Raw genomic sequence first — 21613 nt, forward strand, 5'->3', positions numbered from 1 at the left:
TGCCCTTACCCGCATCTTATCCATGATGGCATTGGTACCCAGAATGTTGTACTTCTTGGAGGGGTTGGAGGCTGCATGTTTGATGGCCCATGTGGTCTTCCCAGCAGCGGGCAGGCCCACCATCATCAGAATCTGTAAGAACAGAACAAGGAGGAGTACTGAAGCAGCAGCAGGGTGTGGCCTGGCAGCCCGGCACCTCCCTGACTTGTTGGTGACCACGAGGTGCCTCTAAACCTCATGGCCATCTCTGGGAAATGAAAGCAATACCTTCTACCTCCCAGTGCTGCTGCTGGGATTCAAAGAGATGAGGCTCATCAAACTGCCAATAGATGATCTGGCATGGGACAAGCATAAAACCAAGGGCTGTTATGAGTATTTACATTTTTGTTTAGCATGATTCCATGGTCTTTGACAGAAAACCCAGGGAGGACTGTGCACCGGAACCAGCCCACAGAGTGGGCACAACTTTCTTAGAACCTGAAATGGGGACAAACTACATACAAAGACAAGCACTGTATCTAATCAGTATACTTAAAATTTGCAGAACACTAGATACAACCTATATGCCAAGAAGAGGGAAATGGTTAGACTGTGAGGCTATGAAAAATGAATTTATCCCTGGGTGGTACAGCAAACTTGGTTGGAGCACTGTCCTGTAAACTGAAAGGCTTGCAGGCTTGGTCCCGGGTTGGGGCACGGAAGAAAGGCGACTGATCGATATTTCTCTCTCATGTCAATGTTTCTCTCCCTCTCTCTCCCCACCTCCCTTCTCAACTCTCTAAGATCAATAAGCACGTTCTTGGGTGACAATTAAAAAAAAATGAATCTCAAAATAGGTATTCACAAAACAATGTTAAGTGAAAAGGGCTGGATATCCCAATGCTTACACCATGAGATCACAATGATAATGTGTCTGTGTACAAAACAAGCACTTAGCACAGCTACAGGATAAAATCTAAAGCTTTAAAAGTAAACTTGTTTGCAAATGGTGGAATAATGGGAAACTTGAATTTTCTTTGTATTTCTTAATTTTCTAGAACATACACAAAATCACTTATATATCAGAAAATAAAAAGAGAACAAAGATCACCAGTACAGCTTCTGCAGCTAAATCATCCTCAAGGCCAGGTGTCATTGTTCTTAGCTTTGTTTGAGAGTGTGAAGCTGTACAACCTCCTTGAAGAACACACTCACCAGGAAGTACCTCCACATCCTTTCCTGCTGGGAGGAACGCTTCCTATTCCAAGATACTGACCTCACCCAAGGAGCAGTGTGGCAACTTCCTTTTGGAAACCTTCCAAGATTTAGGCCTCTCTCCTTATCCCCTCCCCCTCTTTGGCCTAAGCCATACTCACAGCAGCTTTTAACTCAGGCCAGCCCCAAGGAGCCAGGAAGAGGAGGGCCCTCTCGTTAAGGCTGCACACACAGGGAGGTGGTACTGCTTTCCCCACGCCCAGCGACCAAGTGTCTCCCCTCTGCCTTGGCAGTTAGGTGGCCCAGGAGACGCAGCCACCAGTTCAGTCCTTCAAGCCCACTAACCTCACACTCTGACTTGGTCTTTGGTCCAACAGTGCCCCGGATTCGCTCACTCAGTGGAAGGTGCTGGATGAAGGTAAAGCCAGGAAGGACAGAACAGTAGGGCTCAGCCCTCTGCCCGAAGTTGAACTCCACTGCACAATTCTTCACCAGAACATGAGGGTAGAGGGCCTGACCCCCCAAGGCTTCCTTCTGAATTCGGAAAGCAATGCCCATCCACTTCCCATTCTTGGTAAAGGAAAGTTCCACATCATTTCCACATTCGAAGTCCTAGGAGAAAAAAGCCAAAGGAAGAAAACCTTAAGCCAACACTCAGCTGAAGGCACTGGGAACCCCAAGGTGGAGCGAGCAGATACAGAGAGCAGAAATATACCCGGCTTCCCAGATTTAGCTGTAACCCCACCCCTCAACATACAGATACAATGGGCAACTCAGAGAATATGTAGACGAAAGCCCTCCTTGCCGAAGATCCAAAGGCTGGTGGATGTGAATCGTGTAATTTTAGGGAGGTGTAAGAATTTGAGCCTTGTGCCTAGCCTGAGAGGAAGATGAAGGAAAAGGTGATCGTGTCGAGCCTCAACCCCAGCAAGGGCAGTCTGTGAAGATAACAGATGGAAGGAAAGCCACAGCAAGGCTTTCTAAGTCAAGTCCAAATCCACAAATGCATTCGTTTGTTTGACACATGTTCCTGAACTCCTGTTCTTCCTGGTACATATATCTATGGTGATTTTGGCCTGACAGAGGTCAGGACCTAGTGGGGAATCAGATAAGGACACTATCTGAATTCCGCAACAGCACCTACAAAGGAGCAAGATTCTCTCATGGAGGAGGAAAGGAACCTGTAAGTCAGGTCCTAAACAACAAAATGAAATGAGCTAAGTGTGGGGCAGGAGGACAGAGTCCTAAAGAGAAGTATTGTTTGTACACAAATATGGCAACAAGAGAACACAAGGTCAGACAGGCTGAGGCATAAAGGATGAGGGGGAATTAATTTCAGGTACAGCTGGAGAGCCTGGCAGGGACCACATACATTTATTCAGTAACTACTCCTTTGAGTTCTTACTGAGCAGCTGAAGTTCAGTGGTTAAGATCATGTTTTGGGCTCTGGCTGGTGTGGCTCAGTGGACTGACTGCCGGCCTGCGAACCAAAGGGTTGCAGGCCAGGTCCCCAGTTGGGGGTGTGCAAGAGGCAACCGATCGATGTATCTCTTGAACACTGATGTTTCTCCACCTCCTTTCCCCTCTCTCTAAAGCTAAATAAAATCTTAAAAAAAAAAAAAAATCCTGTTTTGGAAGGCAGGCTGCTTTAGCTCTGTCATTTACTATCAAAAAAGGGAGGCCATAAAATTCTATAGCGCACAGGGTCCTTCTGAGGAGTAAGCAGATTAGTGCGTTCACTCCACAGTGACCACACAATGAATGGGAGCTACCACTCCGAGGTATCAGGCACTGTGCTGGGCTAAAATGTGAGGAGACGACATAGCCCCTGCCCTCAGCATATGAGAGTCTGTCACCTCAGCAGTTAGGACTTCAGGTTGGTGAAAGAGAAGAGTCCCTGACTTGTTTCGAATAGGGAAGTGGCCTGGTCAAACTGTTTCAGAAAGGTCACTTTGGGTGCAGGGTTAAGATTTACAATTAAGCTCAAAACCTGGAATTAGATAGCAGACCAAAGCGAAGTGCAAGTTCAGGTTCCTGATTTAAAAGTACAAGATGTGGTATTCTTTCTCTCGAATGAGAAAGCCATCTTCGGACTTGCTCTTTAAGAAATAATGATAGCTCCTTCTCCCAAGGAGCTTCCTCCCCACCCTCCTCAGTGTTCAGGGGGTGCAGCTCCAGACAGTCCTTTATAGCCCTTGGTCTCTAAGTGCCCACACAGCTTAATACTATGCAGGGCAGACATGCAAACATTTGCCACACTGAATCCTTCCTTAATCCCTGCAGCATAATTCCTGCCAGGTCTTCTCCCTTGAGCAGAAGTGGCCCAGGTCACCTTTGCTCTGACATGGAAATGAACATCATGGCGATAAACCTTCATTATGGCCACCAGCTTTACTACAAGAACTTACCATTTTGTATATAAACCACCTGACAAATCTATGACAACAGGACCATGTGTCCAAGAGGCAAGTGTGGTCCTATTACTCTGCCTAACAACTCAAGAGTCCCTAGGCCTGGCATTACTCAGAGCACGCCATTTTTGCAGCCTCAAATGTCTTGTCTCCTTGTGTCATCCCCGGGGCTCCACATATTATAATTGAAATGGATTATATTGTTCTCTCTACCTGCAAGGCCATTTTGTTCTGTTTTTTTTTTTTATGAATGTTGAAAACTCAAGACCTAACACAGGGGTCCTCGCCCCAGGTTTCTGCACGTCACTGATTTTTACACTTCCTCCAACATGTCACCTTTTAGAAATTTGTAGCATCCTTTAAACAGAGGAAATTCCACATGTGTGAGGACACAAAAAAGATCTCGAAGACACTCTGGTAAGTGGGAAAATGATAAGCTATCACTGCAGCATCAGTCACTCGAGCAAATAATTTTCAGGTCCACCAACAGAAGACTGGCCGAATCAAGCCAGCATAGACTGACACCTGCATCAGAATCCTAGGCAGCCACTAGGCAAGAAACTAAGTGAATGTCCACTAATAGAAAGCTGATTATATAGACATGGTTGACCCATCCAATGACTACAGATGATATAAAAGAACAAAGAAGTCCTCTAGGCAGTGATATAAAGAGATCTCTAAGAGATACAGTTAAGCAAAAGAAGATGCATAATAACAAGTATAAATATGCTACCTTTTGTGTAAAAGAGGAAATCCTGAGTATCTGTGGGTCCATGTGTGGAGGGAGGTATATGTGAACAATGGGTGGAAGGGAAAGGTCCGAAATAGGTGTTATGCTGCACGCCTTTTTACATTTATTGGTGTTTTTGCAAACCATGTGAATTTAGTAACTATTCAAAAATGTTTTTTTAACTCAGTTATATCTATATCATCTGTGCAGACAGGGAGAGACAGCTAATATTTACTGTTAAATGGAAAATGTTCAAGGTTTAGAAGGGAGTATGAACACGGTTAATTTTTAGGAAAACATGTTTTTTAGTAAAAAGACAATGAGGTCATGAAAGAAAGGAAGACCAAGAAACTGTTTCAGACTAGAAAACAAAACAAAACAAAACATGACATGAGAATGCACTAAGTGATCCTGGATTGGATCCTGAACCAGAAACAAAATTGCTCCAAAAAATATTGTCAGCACAACTGACAAAATTTAAATGTGGATTGAGGAGTAGAAAATAGCATTATATCAATGTTAAATTTAATAACTGTGCTGTGGTTAGGAAATGCATGCTGAAGTATTAAGAAATAAAGACATGATGTAGGCAACCTACTCTCAAATAGGTCAGATAGTCATATATATTTGAGAAAATGTTAAAAGTAAATGTTAGAATCTGAACAAGGCTCTATGACAGTTCTTAGGGCTTTAAGTTTAAAATTATTTCAAAGAAAGAATGAAAAAACACAGAAAAAAAGTACATGTATGCAAATCTGAAGGAGGGAGAGAGAATAAGATCAGGAGAAAGCATCCCCCCAGGTAGCCACTCCCTGCCAGGGTCTTGTGGTACATTTTAAAAACAGCTTTAACTCCTAATGATAATAGTACCAAGTAGGATTTACTGAGTACACATCATGTGCCAGGCATTATTCTAAGTGCTTCTAACAGAAGAGCCTAATGATCCCACACAAAATTCTGAAGTAGGTGCAAAGAGCCTCACTTAGCGTAGACTGAAATACAGGGAGGGTAAGTTGCCCACGGCTGAAAGTAGAGAGCCAGGACTGGGCCTAGGGAGTCTGCCCCCGAGCTGACAGCCACAGTATACAGCACTGTGTGGGTCACTGCTCTTGGGGACTGAAGTCTGGCAGCAGCTCGGGCTCCATTTATCTTGTTCAGGTTTACACCCACCCCCGCACTCCTAGAAGGCAGTGCACTATAGGAAACCTGTCCAAACCAATGTGAGGTGAACGCAGAGAGAAGTTTAGGGATGAGATATTGCCAGAGTGAGGCAAGAGCTAACAGCACTGAATTCGAGAGCAGACTGACAGGCTATTTGGTAGCAAAGAAAGATAAGAAATTCCTGGGTCTATTTAGAAAATGTCACTCTGATATCTAGGAATGGAGGAAGTGTGTGCACACCTGACAACCTCAAACCTCTTCAAGGTGTCAACTGATGCATTTACACAAGAGACCAGGAAGGTAGAATAGTAGATTTTTGCACAAAATGACAGTAAACATTCCAGTCTGTCAAAGAGACAAAGAGGCACAGTGACAGCAGCTGGACATAGTGCAGTGAACAGAGGTACTCTGAAAAAGGTAACTGCAGGTCCACCTGACAGGACTAACATTTCATTCTGCAAACTCCCACAGGCTGCCAGCACTCACCGCAAAGCAGCCAATCACATCATTCTCTGCAAACTTGTCTCCGTAGTTTTCAAACCGGCTATTGGTGGACTTCTTCCCAGTGCCTCCATAGCCATAAGAGAAAGGCTCTTCACCTGACGAAAGAAATAGGCAAAGGCAGGTTAAACTTGTGATGGTCACCACTGCCTTTATGGTGGTCACACACTTTTAAAGAAAAAAAAAAGTTTTTCTTTGTTAGTTTACTAATCAGATGCTTTTGGGGGAGAAAGGTGAAAAAGGTTCCCTTGAAAGGAAGCTCTTCATCGCATATGCAGAACTCCCGAGGGCTTGATGAGTTCCAATGTTAAGTCTGGGAGTAGGAGCTGAACTGCTCTGCACAAAAAGGGAGAATTTGGGAAGAAAGGGAGGGGAAGAAAGGAGCTGGGACAGAAGAAGGCTGTATGCTGAGATGCAACCCTTCCCTGTGACACTCAGTATCATGAAACTAATGGCATCAATTTTTGGTGACAAAGGGTTTTGGGCAGCATTCAGTAAAAGGACTGGGTTTTGCTTCTGGAGACGATGAAGCCTGATTCCTAGGAAAGATACTGGATTTCCTCAGGCTACAGAACTGGGGGGCTAAAGCAGTCTGAGATCCCAACTGCTCTGGCTGACGCTGGGGTTATAGGGATCCTTGGTCAGGAACCCAAAGGGCATCCTGCCAGAAACACAAGAGCCAGCAAGCATGGATCCCAAGCCTGGTTCTTCTATGAAGCAGCTGCATGACCCTGGATGTCTGCTTGACTGTTCTGAGATTTGTATCCTTTATCTGTGTCAACTACCCACTAACTATACCTCAAAGCTGAGAAAAAGATAAAATCAGATGACACATAAGTCTTAAAAAAAGCATTAATACATATCAAAACTGTACATTCATTTGAGCTAGCATTTTTACTTTCAAGAATCAGTGAACAGTCAGAACTAACTATGTACAAGGACAACTTGACTGTTTAACAGCAAAAAACTGCAATCAACTCAAATGATCTACAAAACATTTATAAGTAAGTGCTACAACCAAAAGGGGAAAATTATAAAGTGGCAAAAAACTGCCCTTATTTATGAAAACATGCCCACTGTATATCAAGTAAGGAAAAGAAATTAGGCTTCAAACTAGTTTCCATGGTGTGACCCAGTCTGCGATATACAAAGGACAAAAGAAGTGTCCAGAAGATGGTGGATGAAAATGTTTACACTGGTTATCGCTCAGGTTTAAGAGGTTTTTAAAAAAAATTTTCCCTCTCTCTGTATGCCCTGAATTTTTACAAAAAGCATGTGTGTATTATTTCCATAATCAGAATGTTTATATGACTGAGGCAGAAGACACCAGCACTGGTCACTGGAATCAGTCACTTGGGGACAGGAGGTCACTGAAGCTTGGGGTGCTGGAAAAATTCAAAACCTCTCGCTGGACAGCCCTTGCTTCTGCCAACGAGCCCTGCAGGGCCCCACTGTTTGCCGCTTCCCCTTTTACTTTGGGTTACGCTCTGGACAAAAAACCTCTAGACAGAATTTAATGGGGCTTAAAAACTTATTTTCAGCATGGTCTGAGGAGAGGAGACAACTAATCTTTTTTAAAGAAAGGGAACAGTTTTTTAAAGAGAACTCTGGACCCTCTCCTAAAAGATGAAGGCCCAATTTTTCATAGAAAAGCTGTTATAAAACTGCGGGCTGTCCAGTTGGATCTTGTCTGCCCAATTGGGCAGTGGATTATACATAACCCCTGTGCCTGTTCCACTGCAGCCTAGCAGAGTCCAACATTGGGAAGAGAAGTTTAGGAAGCTCAAGAATCCAGGGACAGCAACCGCTCTCCTCTGGACTTCCTGGCTGCCCTCCTCTTACCTAGTTGGGTGCTGCAGGAATCAAGGGACCAGCCGATACGGACAACGTGTGGGTCAGGCTCCGTAGATGGAAGGTGTTTCACGGAGATTTCCTCATTGATCTGGGGACAGAGAACAGGAGGGCTCAGAATCGATTCATTCTCTGGAGGCTGGTGGGTTATGAGGCAATATAGGAGGGAAGCACATACGCATTAAAAACAGCAATGTCTTTTGTAGCTGGGAAAAAGGCGTCTAAGCTGTTCTGAAGGGCCTGTTGCACTGAAACCAGGGCCTCCAAAGGGCTAAGCAGAGTGCAGGGCCACAGAGGTAGGTATTTCAAAATACAGTTATTTTTAGTTCTAACACTTTCCCCTGCAGGGAAAACAAGGACTCCTAATATTTGGCGTAGAAGGATAAACTGGTGCAATATCTTTGGAGGGAAATCTGGCTGTCTGCATTCAAATGGCAAATGCACAATGCTATACAACCCTGCAATTTAGTGTGGCATTGTTTGTATTACTGGAAAGAAACAAACAGAAAAAACCTCCCATAAGGCACTGGTCACATTATGGCACATCCATACCACAGAATGATGCAGCAGTTAACAAAAAAATGAGGCAGACATAATGCGCTGAAATTTAGAAAAAATGTCCAACATATATAGTATTAAATGTAATACAAGGAAAGGATAAAAAGCACCTTTTGACTTAATCTCTTAAGTTAGAAATTATAGTGCCTAATAACCATATCTATTTGAAGTTATTTGTAGCTTCTGAAAAGGTACCCGATGTCATTTGACTTTCAGATGCCCATTTTCCATACATTACCATCTCCAAAAGCAGGACATGTATTGAAACTGATGTGCTAAGAAAGCACTGTTAGTCTCATTGGTAGTGTTTCCCTGTGAGTAGTACCCAGAACAACACAGAACTTAAAACCAATGGTGCCTTACAGTCAATGGAAAATAACCCTGGGTCTCAGCCTCTCCCTCTAAGAAATGGGGATAAGAATTCTTATTTCATGACGGCTCTGTGAGGATTAATGGAGATATCTGTGTAAAGAGCTTGGCAACATACCTAATGCATGCAAAGTGTTCTATAGATAGTAGCTATCATAAGTGTGTGGATACAAAGGGGGACAAACAAGAAATTGTTAAGTTACCTCTGGAGGGTACAAAGGGTAGGGGGACTGGGAGGACATGAGCACAACTTTGGTTTTTTTTTTTTTTAAGTATATTTTATTGATTATACTAGTATAATTGTTCCATTTTTTTCTTCCCTTTATCCCCCTCCGCCCTGCACCCTCCTCCTTCCAACACCACCCCCAGCCCCTTAGTTCATGTCCATGGGTGGTACGTATAAGTTCCTTGGCTTCTCCATTTCCTATGCTTTTCTTAACCTCCCCCTGCCTATTCTGTGCCTACCATTGATGCTTCTTATTCCCTGCCCCTTTCCCCCCAATTCTCCGCTCTCCCCCTCCCTGCTGAAAACCCTCCATGTGATCATTTTTGTGATTCTGTTCCTATTCTAGTTGTTTACTTAGTTTTTGTTATTTTTTTAGGTTCGGTCATTGATAGTTGAGCTTGTTGTCATTTTATTGTTCCCAGTTTTGATCTTCTTTTCCTCAGATAAGCTCCTTTAACATTTCATATAATAAGGGCTTGGTGATGATGAACTCCTTTAACTTGACCTTCTCTGGGAAGCAGTTTATCTGCCCTCCCATTCTAAATGATGGCTTTGCTGGAGAGAGTAATCTTGGGTGTAGGCCCTTGCCTTTCATGACTTCGAATACTCCTTTCCAGCCCCTTCTTGCCTGTAGGGTTTCTTCTGAGCAATCAGCTGATAGTCTCATGGGAACTCCTTTGTAGGTAAAGTAACTCCTTTTCTCTTGCTGCTTTTAAGATTCTTAAAAACTTTTGTTTTACCCTATATTGTTCTATGTCATCTGAACTTTTATTCAACATAAATGTGTTATTTTCATAAACATAACCTGACGTGGAACTGTGGAGAGATGAGGGTGGCCTCATGGCAGAAACTTTCTTTGCCCTGCTCTCCCTCCAGCATCCCTGTAATTGGTGATGACTGAGTCCATTCTTCCTAGCTCACTTTTCTTCCAAACGACTCCTTTTATCAGTTCTACAAACATGTTACCCCAGAGTGGATGGCTGTATAATACCTGGGTTAAATTCCACCAAAGAAAAATCTGCTTGATGAAGCAGTGTATGGTTGGCCTGCTTTTCTGATATAGTGTTCAGCAATGGTATAGTTCTTTTGAGTTCATTATGCTGTTTTTGCTTGGACATAAAGTCTATGCTCAATCGAATCTCTTAAAATTGTGGGCCAGACCAAGGTGGCTGATCACAGGCTATTCCAAAGGATGGACCTGCTTTCTGTCCCTGTCCTCTCTGTTGTTTCCACTCACCTTCATCTCGAAGCACACACGGCCCCTTCTGACCCCATAGCTGGCACGGGCTCCAGACCACAGGTATGCGAAGCCCTCAATTGTGAGTGGGTAGCCACTACTCCGGTCTCGGGCCACCTTGAAGTGGAGGTCACAGTTATCTGTGAAGGAAAAAGCCTGGAGTTGACTGATGTTTTACAGATCCGAGAGGCAGGCACAGGCAAAGATTAAGTTCCCCAAGAGTGTTAACCAGGGGTACACAAGCTGACACACTGTGGGGACAAGTTCACGAAAAGCCAGCCGCACTGCCTAGCCAATCTCCCTTTCCATAGAAAGGGTACGGACTACTGCAAACCAGCCTCTGTAAGCGCAAAGCAGCGACTTCACATAGAAGCTGATGTCCTTCACCTGGCTCAGGTCTGAGGATGGCCATTGAGAGGCACTCCTGAAATTTACATACAGATGCCTTTTATGGGGATATACACTTCCTAGGGTTAAGGTCCATACGCTCACTATTTTCAAGAATTTTATAACTTTAAGAAAGGCTAATCCCCACTGCCATTCACTTCAACCACCTCCCTGAGCTAACTCTGCCAGACTCCCACCACCAACAGCTGTCCAAACACCTGGCCCTGATTCACACGTGCCATCCAGGCACCAGAGGCTCCCACCTCCTCTTGTAAGCTGAAGACTCTGCATGTAGCCACCGCTCTGTAAACATGAGCTAGACAACAAAATACATGAACCAACTGCTGTTTACTTTCTGCTTTGTTGAAAAGTAGTGTTTTTAGGCCTGTTTTGGCTTCTGGGTGCATTTATAAATTCACAATTGCAGGCTCTACCATTTTCATTCTGTCTTAGGAGGTCTGAAGAAGGACAGGACCTCTATAATCATTCCTCTAAGTGTTTAGATGCAGAGTCAAGGGGAAAGCCACTCATCCAGTGGAAAGAAAACTGAACTGAAGGACAGAGAGCAGGAGGGGCCGGGTTAATGCTTCAGAGGACAAAGTGGCATTGGTTTCACCAGGAACGTGAGCGCCTAATGGAAACTGGGGACCTGGTCGTCAAAGAGTTAAGTTTCCCCAGCAGCACTCAGGTTCCCTTCCTGATTAGATGACAACACCCCCCCCCCCCCCCCCCCGGCCCCGTGGGCACAGGGTGTTCATGTTCTTCAAAATTGCTCTCGTGTCCATTCTCTGTTGAGTGTCACTGAAAGTCCTCTGAGGTATTAGGGCAAGGTCACTCCTCCAAGAAGTAGAATGACTTGCCTAGGATCCCACAGTTCGAGGTGGGAACAGGTCTTCTACCTCCAAACCAGCACCCTACCTGGACTAACACTGGCTCTGGATGGTGCCGCGCAGAGATTCTATGAAGGTCAAGGCACAGTTTCCAAATACTAACTAGAGGCAGAATCAGATAGGCACACAAGGACTCACACGTGTCGATGGCAACAAGAGTATCATCAAAATCATCTTCATCCTCTTCGGCGGGAGGCTGAGGAGAGCGACCCCTGTGCCAGAAATAGGGGTTAGGTCACATGAGAATGGTTGAATGAGCAGAGGAAGGGAAATGAAGGTTCTGCTGGACTTCACAAGTGGCCTTGAGGCTGCTTCCTGGATTTCCTTTTGTTCCCCCAGAGGTTAGGGGAAAAAGCCCAACCAACCAACCAAAAAACCCTACCAAAACCCAACACCTCTGTAACCTTACATCCTTGCAATAAAAGCAATGACTGTTAACTCCTAGTGTGGGGACAGGGACCAGAGAGGGCATGCTCTAAAGATGGCCATTAGCATAATTTGGAGAGCTTTTTAAAAGAGGATTTTTGTCTCATACCCCCAAATTCTGACTAACACCCTCAACATGTTGAGAACTGCCTCCATACAAACTCTGTTACTGATGGGAAGCTGTGGTAGCCCAAAGGGTACCAGGCCAGGAAGGGGAATGTGCAAAGGCTCAGATAAACCTCAGTAATTATAATCTATCCACATACCAGGCTTCCTAAAACTCCACATCTGAAAGGATATCAAATGACCTTTTTTTTCAGTCGTCTTCTCTTTCAAAAGTGTCCTGAATTATGAACAAGATTTGTCTTCCTACCAAAACACTAAAAGGGGACTCTATTTAAATACCGCTGGTTTCTAATGTATGGGAGTAAGGGGGAGTGGTAAAAGGGTGGGGTCTGATGCCTAGGGACACCTGGGATGACCCTAATCTACTATGTGCCCAAATCAGGAGCCCCACGCCCATCTTGCTACTGGCACTCATCAGGAGCAGGTTCCCTCTGGTGCCGCGCCCGCCAGCCCTGCCAGTGCAGGGCTAGTGCAGACCCTGATCAATGGAGCTCATCGCACCGGGGATCCGCCCTGACGCTTTCACTGCCAGTCTGATCAGAGCAAGTGCTCCTTCTCTGCTCTCCATCAGCAAGTAGCTCTAGGTCTCTGCTCTGTGGGAGGCAGCGGGAGAAACTCAGAAGAGAGGTTCCATGTCCTAACTTTAGTCACAGCCCGTGAGACCCAGTCCCTATTTCAAAGAGAGCCACAGTTAGAGGATAAACTCCCCCAGGTAGTAAATAAAATGTGTCACATGACTAGGAGAGGAATGGTCATTCTCACTTTCTGTGATCTGAAGGCTTCACACAGGAGCTGAAGGAGGGGAGGAAGGGTAGGATAGGACCTGGGGTGAGGGGAGGGGGATGGCTTGTCAGAAAAGAGAAAAAGCAAACGACCAGGATGGAGAAGCCCTCCGTCTTGTGAACTCCCGACATGCTGACTATTGTGGCTTCCTTGTGTCTATGTCTGAGTCCCTACATCGTCAACAACAGAAAGACAAACCCAGCGTCCCACTCATCTGTCCCCTGTGCTCAGCCCAAGGGTGAAAGCACTATGAGAACTGACAATGAATGAATGAATGAGTGAGTGAGTGAGTGAGTAGATGGATGAAGGGGGTGTGTCTGAGAGAAGGGTCAGGAAATAGGTCTTTTTTCAATAGAGGGATTCTGAGCACACATTAATGGCGCACTATGCTGGGCTGCAGGGCAGTGGGGCAAAGGACTGAAAAGGTAGGCTAACGTCTTACATGTGGAAGTTGTGTTTGGACTTGACCCTGAAGGTAATGGGAAGCATTAAGTTTTGCAAAGTTGAATCTGATAGTGAGTGCAGGAAGAACAGGAGGGAGAGTGCGAGGGCAGGGAGAACTCTGCTCTGCCTGCCCCTTTGGTTAATATAAAGGCCCCCACAGGCACTGCGCTACAGACACAGAGACCTACTGGAACAAGGGTGACTACTAGCTGCCTCACATACCCACCTCCTATCCTCTCGGTGCTCGAAGTACCCCCTTCCCCGGTTTTCTTCATAAGGCCTCTTGCGACTCTGGAATTGCTGTCTGTCTGGCTTGAGCTGAGATGCTTCAGGCGGGAGGAAGCTGGGGGGTCCTTCCTGCTTCATCTCTGTCTTCACTTCCACTGTCGGGACAATTCCAGATGGTCAAGACACTCGAAAACTCCTCAGTTATCAGTTTGCTGCGTCCCTTTACCTGAGGAGACGTTGTTAGGATCCTGACGACAGTGATGCAGGGCTGGGTTCAATGGAAGCCTGCTGAGGGAGCTAGAAGGCTGTACCGGAGAACAGTGTAGGATAAAGCGGGGTTGGGGATAGCCAACTAGGCACATCAGCACCGGCAGCTAATGAGGTGACAGATGTCAGGTAACTCTCAGGCTTCATGGAGAGGCACAGGGGACTTCAGCATAAATAAGGACTAACTCTCTAAGGACCTATCTAAAGGTGGCAGGCCTGCCTTCGGCTACTTTGCCAAAGAGCTCATGAAAGTTGGCAGCTACCTTGGTCTGTACCCAGTAGGTGGGAACACTGGAGGACTTCTAAGATCCCTTTACACTGAGATTACACAAGCCTACCTTCTCCAATTTCTCCTCCCAAAGAATCTCTTCACCTCAGTTCTTACAAACCTTCTTCAGTCTTACAAGTAGGGGGAAAGTCAATTCAATAGCATATTCTCATCCTGCAGCTAACTCCCCTCGCTTTCATCACTCTACCACAAAGACCAGAATCACTCCAAAAGAGGGGGTGGTCTTCGCTTAAGCCAGCCCACAGGTGCGATGGCCTCAGTGAATCACACTGTGAATAGGAGGTGAAGATAGGATAACATGCTGTGGACCATAGGAATGTCCTGGTCTTAGGCAGACTCCAAGAATCAGTGCCTAATTGAGAGCAAACCATGGATTCAGCCTCATTTCTCCCACAGGACCTACACCTGATGCTGTGGATCCCTTTATCTACTGATCTCAGCACTCAACCCAAGGCCACCCTGGATCATCCTCTGGCTTTGGCATGCAGGCCAAATTTCTCAGAGAAGTTCTCCAGGACAGGGAGGGTGCTCACCCACCCGGAGGGCCTCTCTGGTTCCCAGCACAGCACTGAGCTCACAGGAGGCCCTGATAAATGTCTGTTGATAATAGCACAAAAAATACTTTCCTTGGGCCAAACGATCCCACAAGTCTCACAGAGCCTGACATAAATCTGCAGTTTAACCTACATTTGTTAAAATCTTAACAAACCCATAAGAAATGCCTGGGGATTTCACTGTGTGGATGAACCAGAATGGAATTAGACAGAAGCAACTATATTCACTAAGGCACTAGGGCCACAATGCAGTGAAAGGAGCACAAGACTAAGAGTCAGCCCAGGCTCTGTCATTACTCAAGAGTGGGGCCCTGCTTTCCAAACAGTAGGACACAAATGGTGAGGAATGCAGTGTCCCAGGAGCCAGCTTTTTGAGTTCTAACCCCAGCTCTGTCATTAGAAAAGCCACCTCCCCAACGTATACAATAGAGAGAGAACAAGATAGCATCTGTTTCTTAAAGTGGCATAATGAAGAACTTCGTTCTGCAAAGAGATATTTACATGTCTAGGAAATCCTGGATTTAAACCACACGACACCACCTTTTTGTAATCCAGGACTTCTCAGAGCTTTTAATGCTCTAATGAGCACGGTGACTCTCCCAGAGGTGGTAAAGCATTTGCTGCATTTCCGGATATGCTTAGCCAAGGAACCCTCTTCTGAAAAGTCCCTAATGACAGCTCCTGAACAATATTCTTCAGAGCATGGGAAAGGTCCTTTCTCGCTTCCACACTCTAAGATTCTAAGTAAGACCCAAGTATTTGCCTCTTGGTCTAAACTCTCCAGGGTGCTGACACTAATACGTGACAACAGATAACCAGGAAGACTCCCCTCTCCCAACACCTGGGAGCGGGACTAAATTCTTTCTTTTAAAAGAACTTTGCCAGAGCAACAAAGCCCAAGAGGAAGATGCAAACTCTCTCTGGAAAGGCAGGATCTAAGTAGAGGGTAAGAGCCACGCTTACAGGGCGGGGCAAAACTGGGTTTACAGTTGTGAGTACACAAAACAGAGTATATTCTTGTATTATAATTTATTAATTATTATATTATCGTCCATAAGAACAACTGCAAACCTGCTTTCGCCCACCCTGTAGATTCCATTTTCCTCAAAAGAAAGGTACCACGTGCTTTCCTACCTGGGCGATAGGCCTGCTGCTGCTCCATTTCCAAAGGTCTCCTCTCATAGCCTGACTCGTTCTCTTGCTTGATGACCTGGGTCTCATAGAATTGGTTCTGTCTGGTAATATTGTCCATGACATCTTAAAACAAAAAACAGCCAGTTAGAAGGGTCCTTCTTGGGAATAGAGGTGGCTTTTTTATGTGACCCTGGGGACAGACAGTTTGCCAGAGGCTAAAAGTTGTAACAACACCTTCAGATGAAACCCTATCTGGGCAGTTAGCAGCCTCAGCTGCCTGAGAACGTGGCCTCCTGCCCCCCAAAAGGTTGAAGATCCACCTGTGACTAGGTTCTACAGAATTCCAACATGTAAAACCAACTGAAGCAGAACTGCTCTGGTTGAAGCGAGGAGATGGAGGATCAGAGAAGGTGCCCAACTTGACCTCACCCTCTAAGACCCCACTCCAGGGTGGGAAGCTACTACTCTACATACACCTGGAACTCCATGGAGCACAGTTAAAAAAACACCAGCCTAGCTATTCTCTGACAAGGTATAGTGCTTGGGAAGCTGCCTTGAGGGCACAACCTTTAAGATTGTCCAGGGCACAAATCAGCCCTCTGTCCAGCCCAAGTCATTATTCCCACCTGCACAACCAACCCTCTTAAAGACTGTCTTCCAAATTGCAATAGCTGCAGAGATAAGGGGTAGGTAACCAGCTGAAGGGGAAATGGGGAGAAAGGAAATAAAGTGTTAAGAAAACAGGAATCATGGTAACAGTGGCCTCCAGACTCATTAGAGATAAGTCCTGAAATATTTGGAGTTAGGTGGGAAGGGTTCTGGGAAGGTACCTGTGGTGCAGGAGGAGCTTAGCTGAAAGGTGGTAAAAATAACAATATTAACTATTCATGGAGTGGGTACTACACACCAGACCCTGGGATGCAGCTGAGAATAAACTTGCTCCACTGAAGCCTTCAGTTTAGAGAGACAGACCCACATTAAACAAATACTTACACACACAAACTAATTATGACTGTGTTAAGGGCTACAAAGAAGGACCAGGGACCCAGATAAGAAAACAGAAGTGATGAGGATGGAGTAAACATTCCTGGGGTTGGGGTAACACATGTGAAAACTCAGAGGTGGGACTAAAACCAGAGTACCAAGACTGAAATTTCCTTAAGAACCTTGCAGCCAAACCCAGAAAGAAGTATGGAAACCTAGGATGAGCAGCAAGCAGGCTCTCCACCCGCAGGGCAAGCTCAGCTAAGAGTCTCTGGAGCCCTAAGTGGCTGTGTCAGGACCAGTGAGGCAGAACCACAGGGAAGGAGAGACTATCTTGCCATTTGCTAACTGACTGGATCCCTTCTCAGAGGACAAATACATCTGGGCACAAACCAGGTACAGCCCAAAGGGAGGAAAGTCGCAGATCACATGATTTGCAACAGGTCTGTGTACCAGAGCTGAAGGAAAGGTTGGAGGGTGGCAGTGAGGGGAGCTCAAAGGATTTTGTTGTGAGGGGCAGGCGAGAGAGAGAGAAATAGAATACCTCCTTAGTTGGGACATAGGACGCCCTTTCAAACTGTTTTGTTTCTCCCAGATTCCAAGCACAGTGCTCTTCCCTCAAAGCCTCAGGTCCCAGACAATTTCTCCTGGGCCCACAGAGGAAGCCGTGCCCACAGGGACTGTGATTCTGGGAGTCCTTCTCCACTCTCTAAAACATCCACCTCCTGATAACAAGCAGACCCAGTGCTAGGCCCCTTAGACATGGGATCTCATTTGTAACTATCCAGCGGGCACTATTATTATCCCTATTTTATGCATAAGGAGACCAGGGTTCAGAGAAGTGAAGTGTGACTTTTGCCCAAGTCATGGAGCCATATTCAAAGCAAGATCTGTCTGAATCTAGAGCCTGTGTTTGAGGCATCTAACTTTCCTGATTGTGTCTTACTTCCCTGAGACAACTCTGGCCATTGGACCTTTCCAGGCATTCCTGCCAGGGGCTCTCTTGCCCTAGACACACACTGGGCCACTCACTCCTCCCTCCTTCCCAGGTCTCTGCAATGGGAAGTGTTCTTCCCAGCACCTGAGTCCTGGCCAATCCCCAGGCCACCTTCCACCCCAAATCTACATTCAAGTTGCCCCCCTCCAGGAGATCCCATCTCTTACAAACAAGTACATACCTAATACTAACCCCAAATCTAGTCTCTTCCCTGACCTTCTTGTTCTCCTCATTCCCTGAGCTTCCAGGCCCAGGGTGCTCTCTTTTCAGAGAAATACCACAATCCTTGGATGCCAGAGTCCTTTCTACTTATTCCTTAACCTGTCTGATCCTCATTCCCCAATCCTGCTAGAGAGCCACCCTTTTCTAACTCCAGATTTACTCCCTCCCACCCAAAAGTCTCCTCTCTTTAGACAATCACAGATCTACTGTAACCCCTCATTCCTAGTCATACCTTCTGAGTGATGCAGAGGTTCCCTGATACCTCTTCAACACCGCCCCCCTCCCCAACACCAATCTCTAGGCACACAATGGCTTTGGAAACAAAGTAGCCCTCTCAGGGAGACACTCCGCTCCAGAAACACTCCCCCTACTCCATCCTGAGCACCCAGCACCACTCCCTGCCCCGTTTTCTTTCTCCTTCCTATACACTCCTCCTTTCTCCACATGTGCTAGACCAGCTACACACACCTGTCGGGGACACAGGGATACTGTCCCCCCAGAAACTCAAACAACTTCAAACTCCAACTTATTATCTGCCCCACCCCACCCACTCCTTTTCCACACTGATAATCCAGTATCATTCAGCAGCAGCCACTGAGTTATCTGTCCTCAGAGCCTTGCCAGCGCTAGACCTTTAGGTCTCTTCTCCAATGAAGCATCCTTCTCTCCCTTGCCAGCTTCAAGGCATCAGGGCTCCCTGTGCCTCCTCTAGAAGTGAACCAGAAGGCCCCCAGATTCCCAGCATCAAATTCGCCTGCCCCAAGGTTGGCCTTCAGCCCTGGATCTCGGAGTCCCCCAGGCCCTCCTCATACAGATGTGGGTCTCCCACATCCCCTAAATGCTCATCAGCTAAACACCAGAGCACCCAGTCCATCAGATCCTCCCTCGCCAGACACCAGCACTTCCATCTCACCAACCCATCCCAGTAGGAAATATGAGACTTCCCATTGCCCCATCCGGCAGCAAACTCCAGGATCCTCCATCCTCAAAACACTCCCAGCCCTGGACACCTGGTCGTTACTTTCCCTTCTGTGAAAACACGGCTCCCAACGCCCAACCCACAAGCTGGGCTAGCAAAGCCTCTAAGCCCAGCCAGCTCCAAACCCTATGATCACCATTTCCAAGACCCTCTCCTCGGTCCCCAAGAGAAAACCTCTTGTTCTTCCGACTCTCTTCTTCAGCTCCACAAACCACGGCTTCCGGTCTCCGAGCCCTAGGCTCCAGAATCCTCTACACCCGCCCCCACCCCTAGACTTTCCTCATCTCCGAAACCTAGTCCCCACTTCCAGTATCTCCCCTGCACCAAATGCCAAGATCCAGCCTCCGGTCGTCCCGAGGCCCTTGTACCCAGATCCTTTCAGCGGCGGTTAGCGGGATCCGCCAGGCGCCAGACTCCCGCGTCCCACAGCCCTTCCTCGGCCCAGACTCCGGGCTCCCCGGCCCCCGCCCCGCGCACTCTCACAGTGTCCGTCCGGCCCCGAGTAGCCGCCAGGCTCCGGGTGCGGCTGCAGCCCCGGCGGCGGTGGCTGCGAGGTCCCCTCCAGCTCGGAGCCCCCCTCGGTCTCGACCTCCTCGCTGTTGTGCCCGGGTCGCCCCTGTTTGGGCTCTTCGGCCTCCAGCGTCTCCTGCAGCCGCTCAGCAAGCTCGGCCTTGAGGCCGCGAGTGTCCAGGCCGCGGCGCTGCAGCTCCTCTCGAAGTTCGTTCACCTTCAGACGGCGCACATCCATGGCCCGGGCCCCTGGGGGCCCCCCGAGCCCGGCCCGGCCTCCCAGGGCCCTGTCCCCCTTAAACCTTTACTGTCAGGAGGCAAAGGGGGAAAAGGGGGGGGCCCCACTCCAATGGCGGCGGCAACTCAAAATGGCCGCCGCCGCCTCCCCCTCCTCTGTGGTTCCATGCTATGCAACAAGGGTGCCAATTGGCCACCGCATGGGGGCAACGGGCGCGGGCTGGAGACTCAGTCAATCAGAGAGTGGCTTTCAAAAGACCGTGAATGAAAGGGCTCAGGAGCTGCCGGGGAGGAAGCGTTGGCCTACGTCGGTACAGCGGCCCCAGCGGAGGGCGGGAAAAGATGGGAGGCGGAGCGCGCGGTGATTGGGTAGCGACCTTGCGCTCACTCCCGTAGGGTCAAATGAGGGAACGGGAGTAAGGACTCGGGCCAACCAGCGATGAGACCCAGAATGAGCGCGCCCCACTGCCTTTCCTGCGCAGCCCCTACATCAAACTAGTGTCTCTGTAACACATATCCTCATTGGTCTATATCTCCCGCCCCTAGGAGTACAAGCGGGTAAATCCACTAGAACCAATCAAATGGAGGGTCGGCAGACAATCCCCCCCCCCCTCGCTTTCACTATTGCCTTTAGGAAACGGGAAAAAGGCGTTAGGGCAGTTTCAAAAACAATATACCCACCAATCGCTATTATTGTCTTATCTCACTAAAGCTCGTACAGTTTGATCGCTTCAGGAAAAGCTAACCAGACTGGCCATTCTTCAGCGGACGGCCTCACAAATTTCACTGTGGAGGGAGGTATATGAAATAGTTAATTAAGTAGATAAATTATTCTTAATCTGGAAGATACTCAATTGCCTTGGGGCAAAAAGCAACGCTTTGACTTCAGAGAGTCCTGAAGGTTTGACAACAGAGACTATACTAAGAACGGTTGTAAAGGAAAACGCACCCTTTCCCCTTAATAGTGCACCTCATCGGGCGCCCTTTTCCACAATCATAGCTTGCCCGCCGTCTTCCTCTACAGTTGGGTATCTTACGTGGAGTAAGCGCTCTGCGTGAGACCAGAGAGCCTTCCTCTCGAGGAAGACCTCAAGGAGGTCGCGGGTCTATAGCCGAAATCCTCTAAACTGCTGTAATCTGGCTGTTTGACGTCTGTACTGACAAGCTCAAATACACAGGTCAGTAGCTAAGCCTCACACTACTAAATATAAACGCCACAGTTTCACAGTGTCCAACCCTGCACCCCACCTGTCGCCTCTAACTGAAGAAACACAAAACTTCCGTAACACATACAATCGATATACACATACGAACACCGGCTGCCCGCTGAGCCCTACCTTAAACGCACAAAAGCCACACACAACCTCTGTGAAGACAAAGGCACACACAACACAGATAAACAAATGACTGTGAGATCAGATCACATGCATTAATCCGGGGGACAATACACCGAACTGCAGTGTAGGTGCGCCTACTAAAGTCTGCACGGGCCCGCGGCATCAAATGAGAAATACACGTAGGGCAGGCAGTTACACAAGCAGCTTACACTACAGCAACCTAGACACACTGCACCCACTCAGAAGCGGGACAGACACTCACGTGGGCCCGGAGGTTCCAGTCCAGACACCCCGCCCCTCGCCCACGTCCGACTTCCTTTCTCCTCCCAGCTTCCCACAATGATTTATCCTACAAAAGTTTGCGCTCCGGATTTAACTGTTCTCCGTTCTCACCAGCCGCCACCAGGGGGCGTCCGGGCGCTGCCAAGGGCTCCTCCATCTGGTGCGGGACACACCCAGGAACTCGTATATGTCTCTCGCTATTTGTGCAACTTTACTTTGTCTGTGTTACTCTAGTTTCTTCCTGTTCCTGGTGAGTATCTGCCCGTGTATATGTTTGTATCTGTAATTTTGTGTGTCTG

General features: G+C 47.3%; 1 protein-coding gene across 3 annotated transcripts in view; it reads right to left on the reverse strand.

Annotated features, from left to right (window-relative positions):
• HNRNPUL1 (heterogeneous nuclear ribonucleoprotein U like 1) overlaps window positions 1–21417 on the reverse strand; it is a 34834-nt gene extending 13417 nt beyond the window's left edge. The window contains exons 1-9 of one of the 3 annotated variants that reach the window (XM_054580740.1): window positions 21295–21417; window positions 15767–15889; window positions 13521–13677; window positions 11654–11727; window positions 10239–10378; window positions 7840–7939; window positions 5983–6095; window positions 1540–1806; window positions 10–132 (exon numbers count right to left, since the gene is read on the reverse strand). In XM_054580740.1, coding sequence (XP_054436715.1) covers window positions 10–132; window positions 1540–1806; window positions 5983–6095; window positions 7840–7939; window positions 10239–10378; window positions 11654–11727; window positions 13521–13677; window positions 15767–15884 — 1092 coding nt within the window. In that variant the 5' untranslated portion in view covers window positions 15885–15889; window positions 21295–21417. Of the gene's footprint in view, window positions 1–9; window positions 133–1539; window positions 1807–5982; window positions 6096–7839; window positions 7940–10238; window positions 10379–11653; window positions 11728–13520; window positions 13678–15766; window positions 15890–19431; window positions 19847–21294 lie in introns of those variants that run through there. The other 2 variants (XM_054580739.1, XM_054580741.1) reach the window with 2 other exon arrangements.
• Window positions 21418–21613: the final 196 nt, after the last annotated feature.

This window comes from Pteronotus mesoamericanus, unplaced genomic scaffold, assembly GCF_021234165.1.
Source record: "Pteronotus mesoamericanus isolate MK-2021 breed Mesoamerican mustached bat unplaced genomic scaffold, CSHL_Meso_final contig_639, whole genome shotgun sequence".
NCBI classification, from domain to species: Eukaryota; Metazoa; Chordata; class Mammalia; order Chiroptera; family Mormoopidae; genus Pteronotus; species Pteronotus mesoamericanus.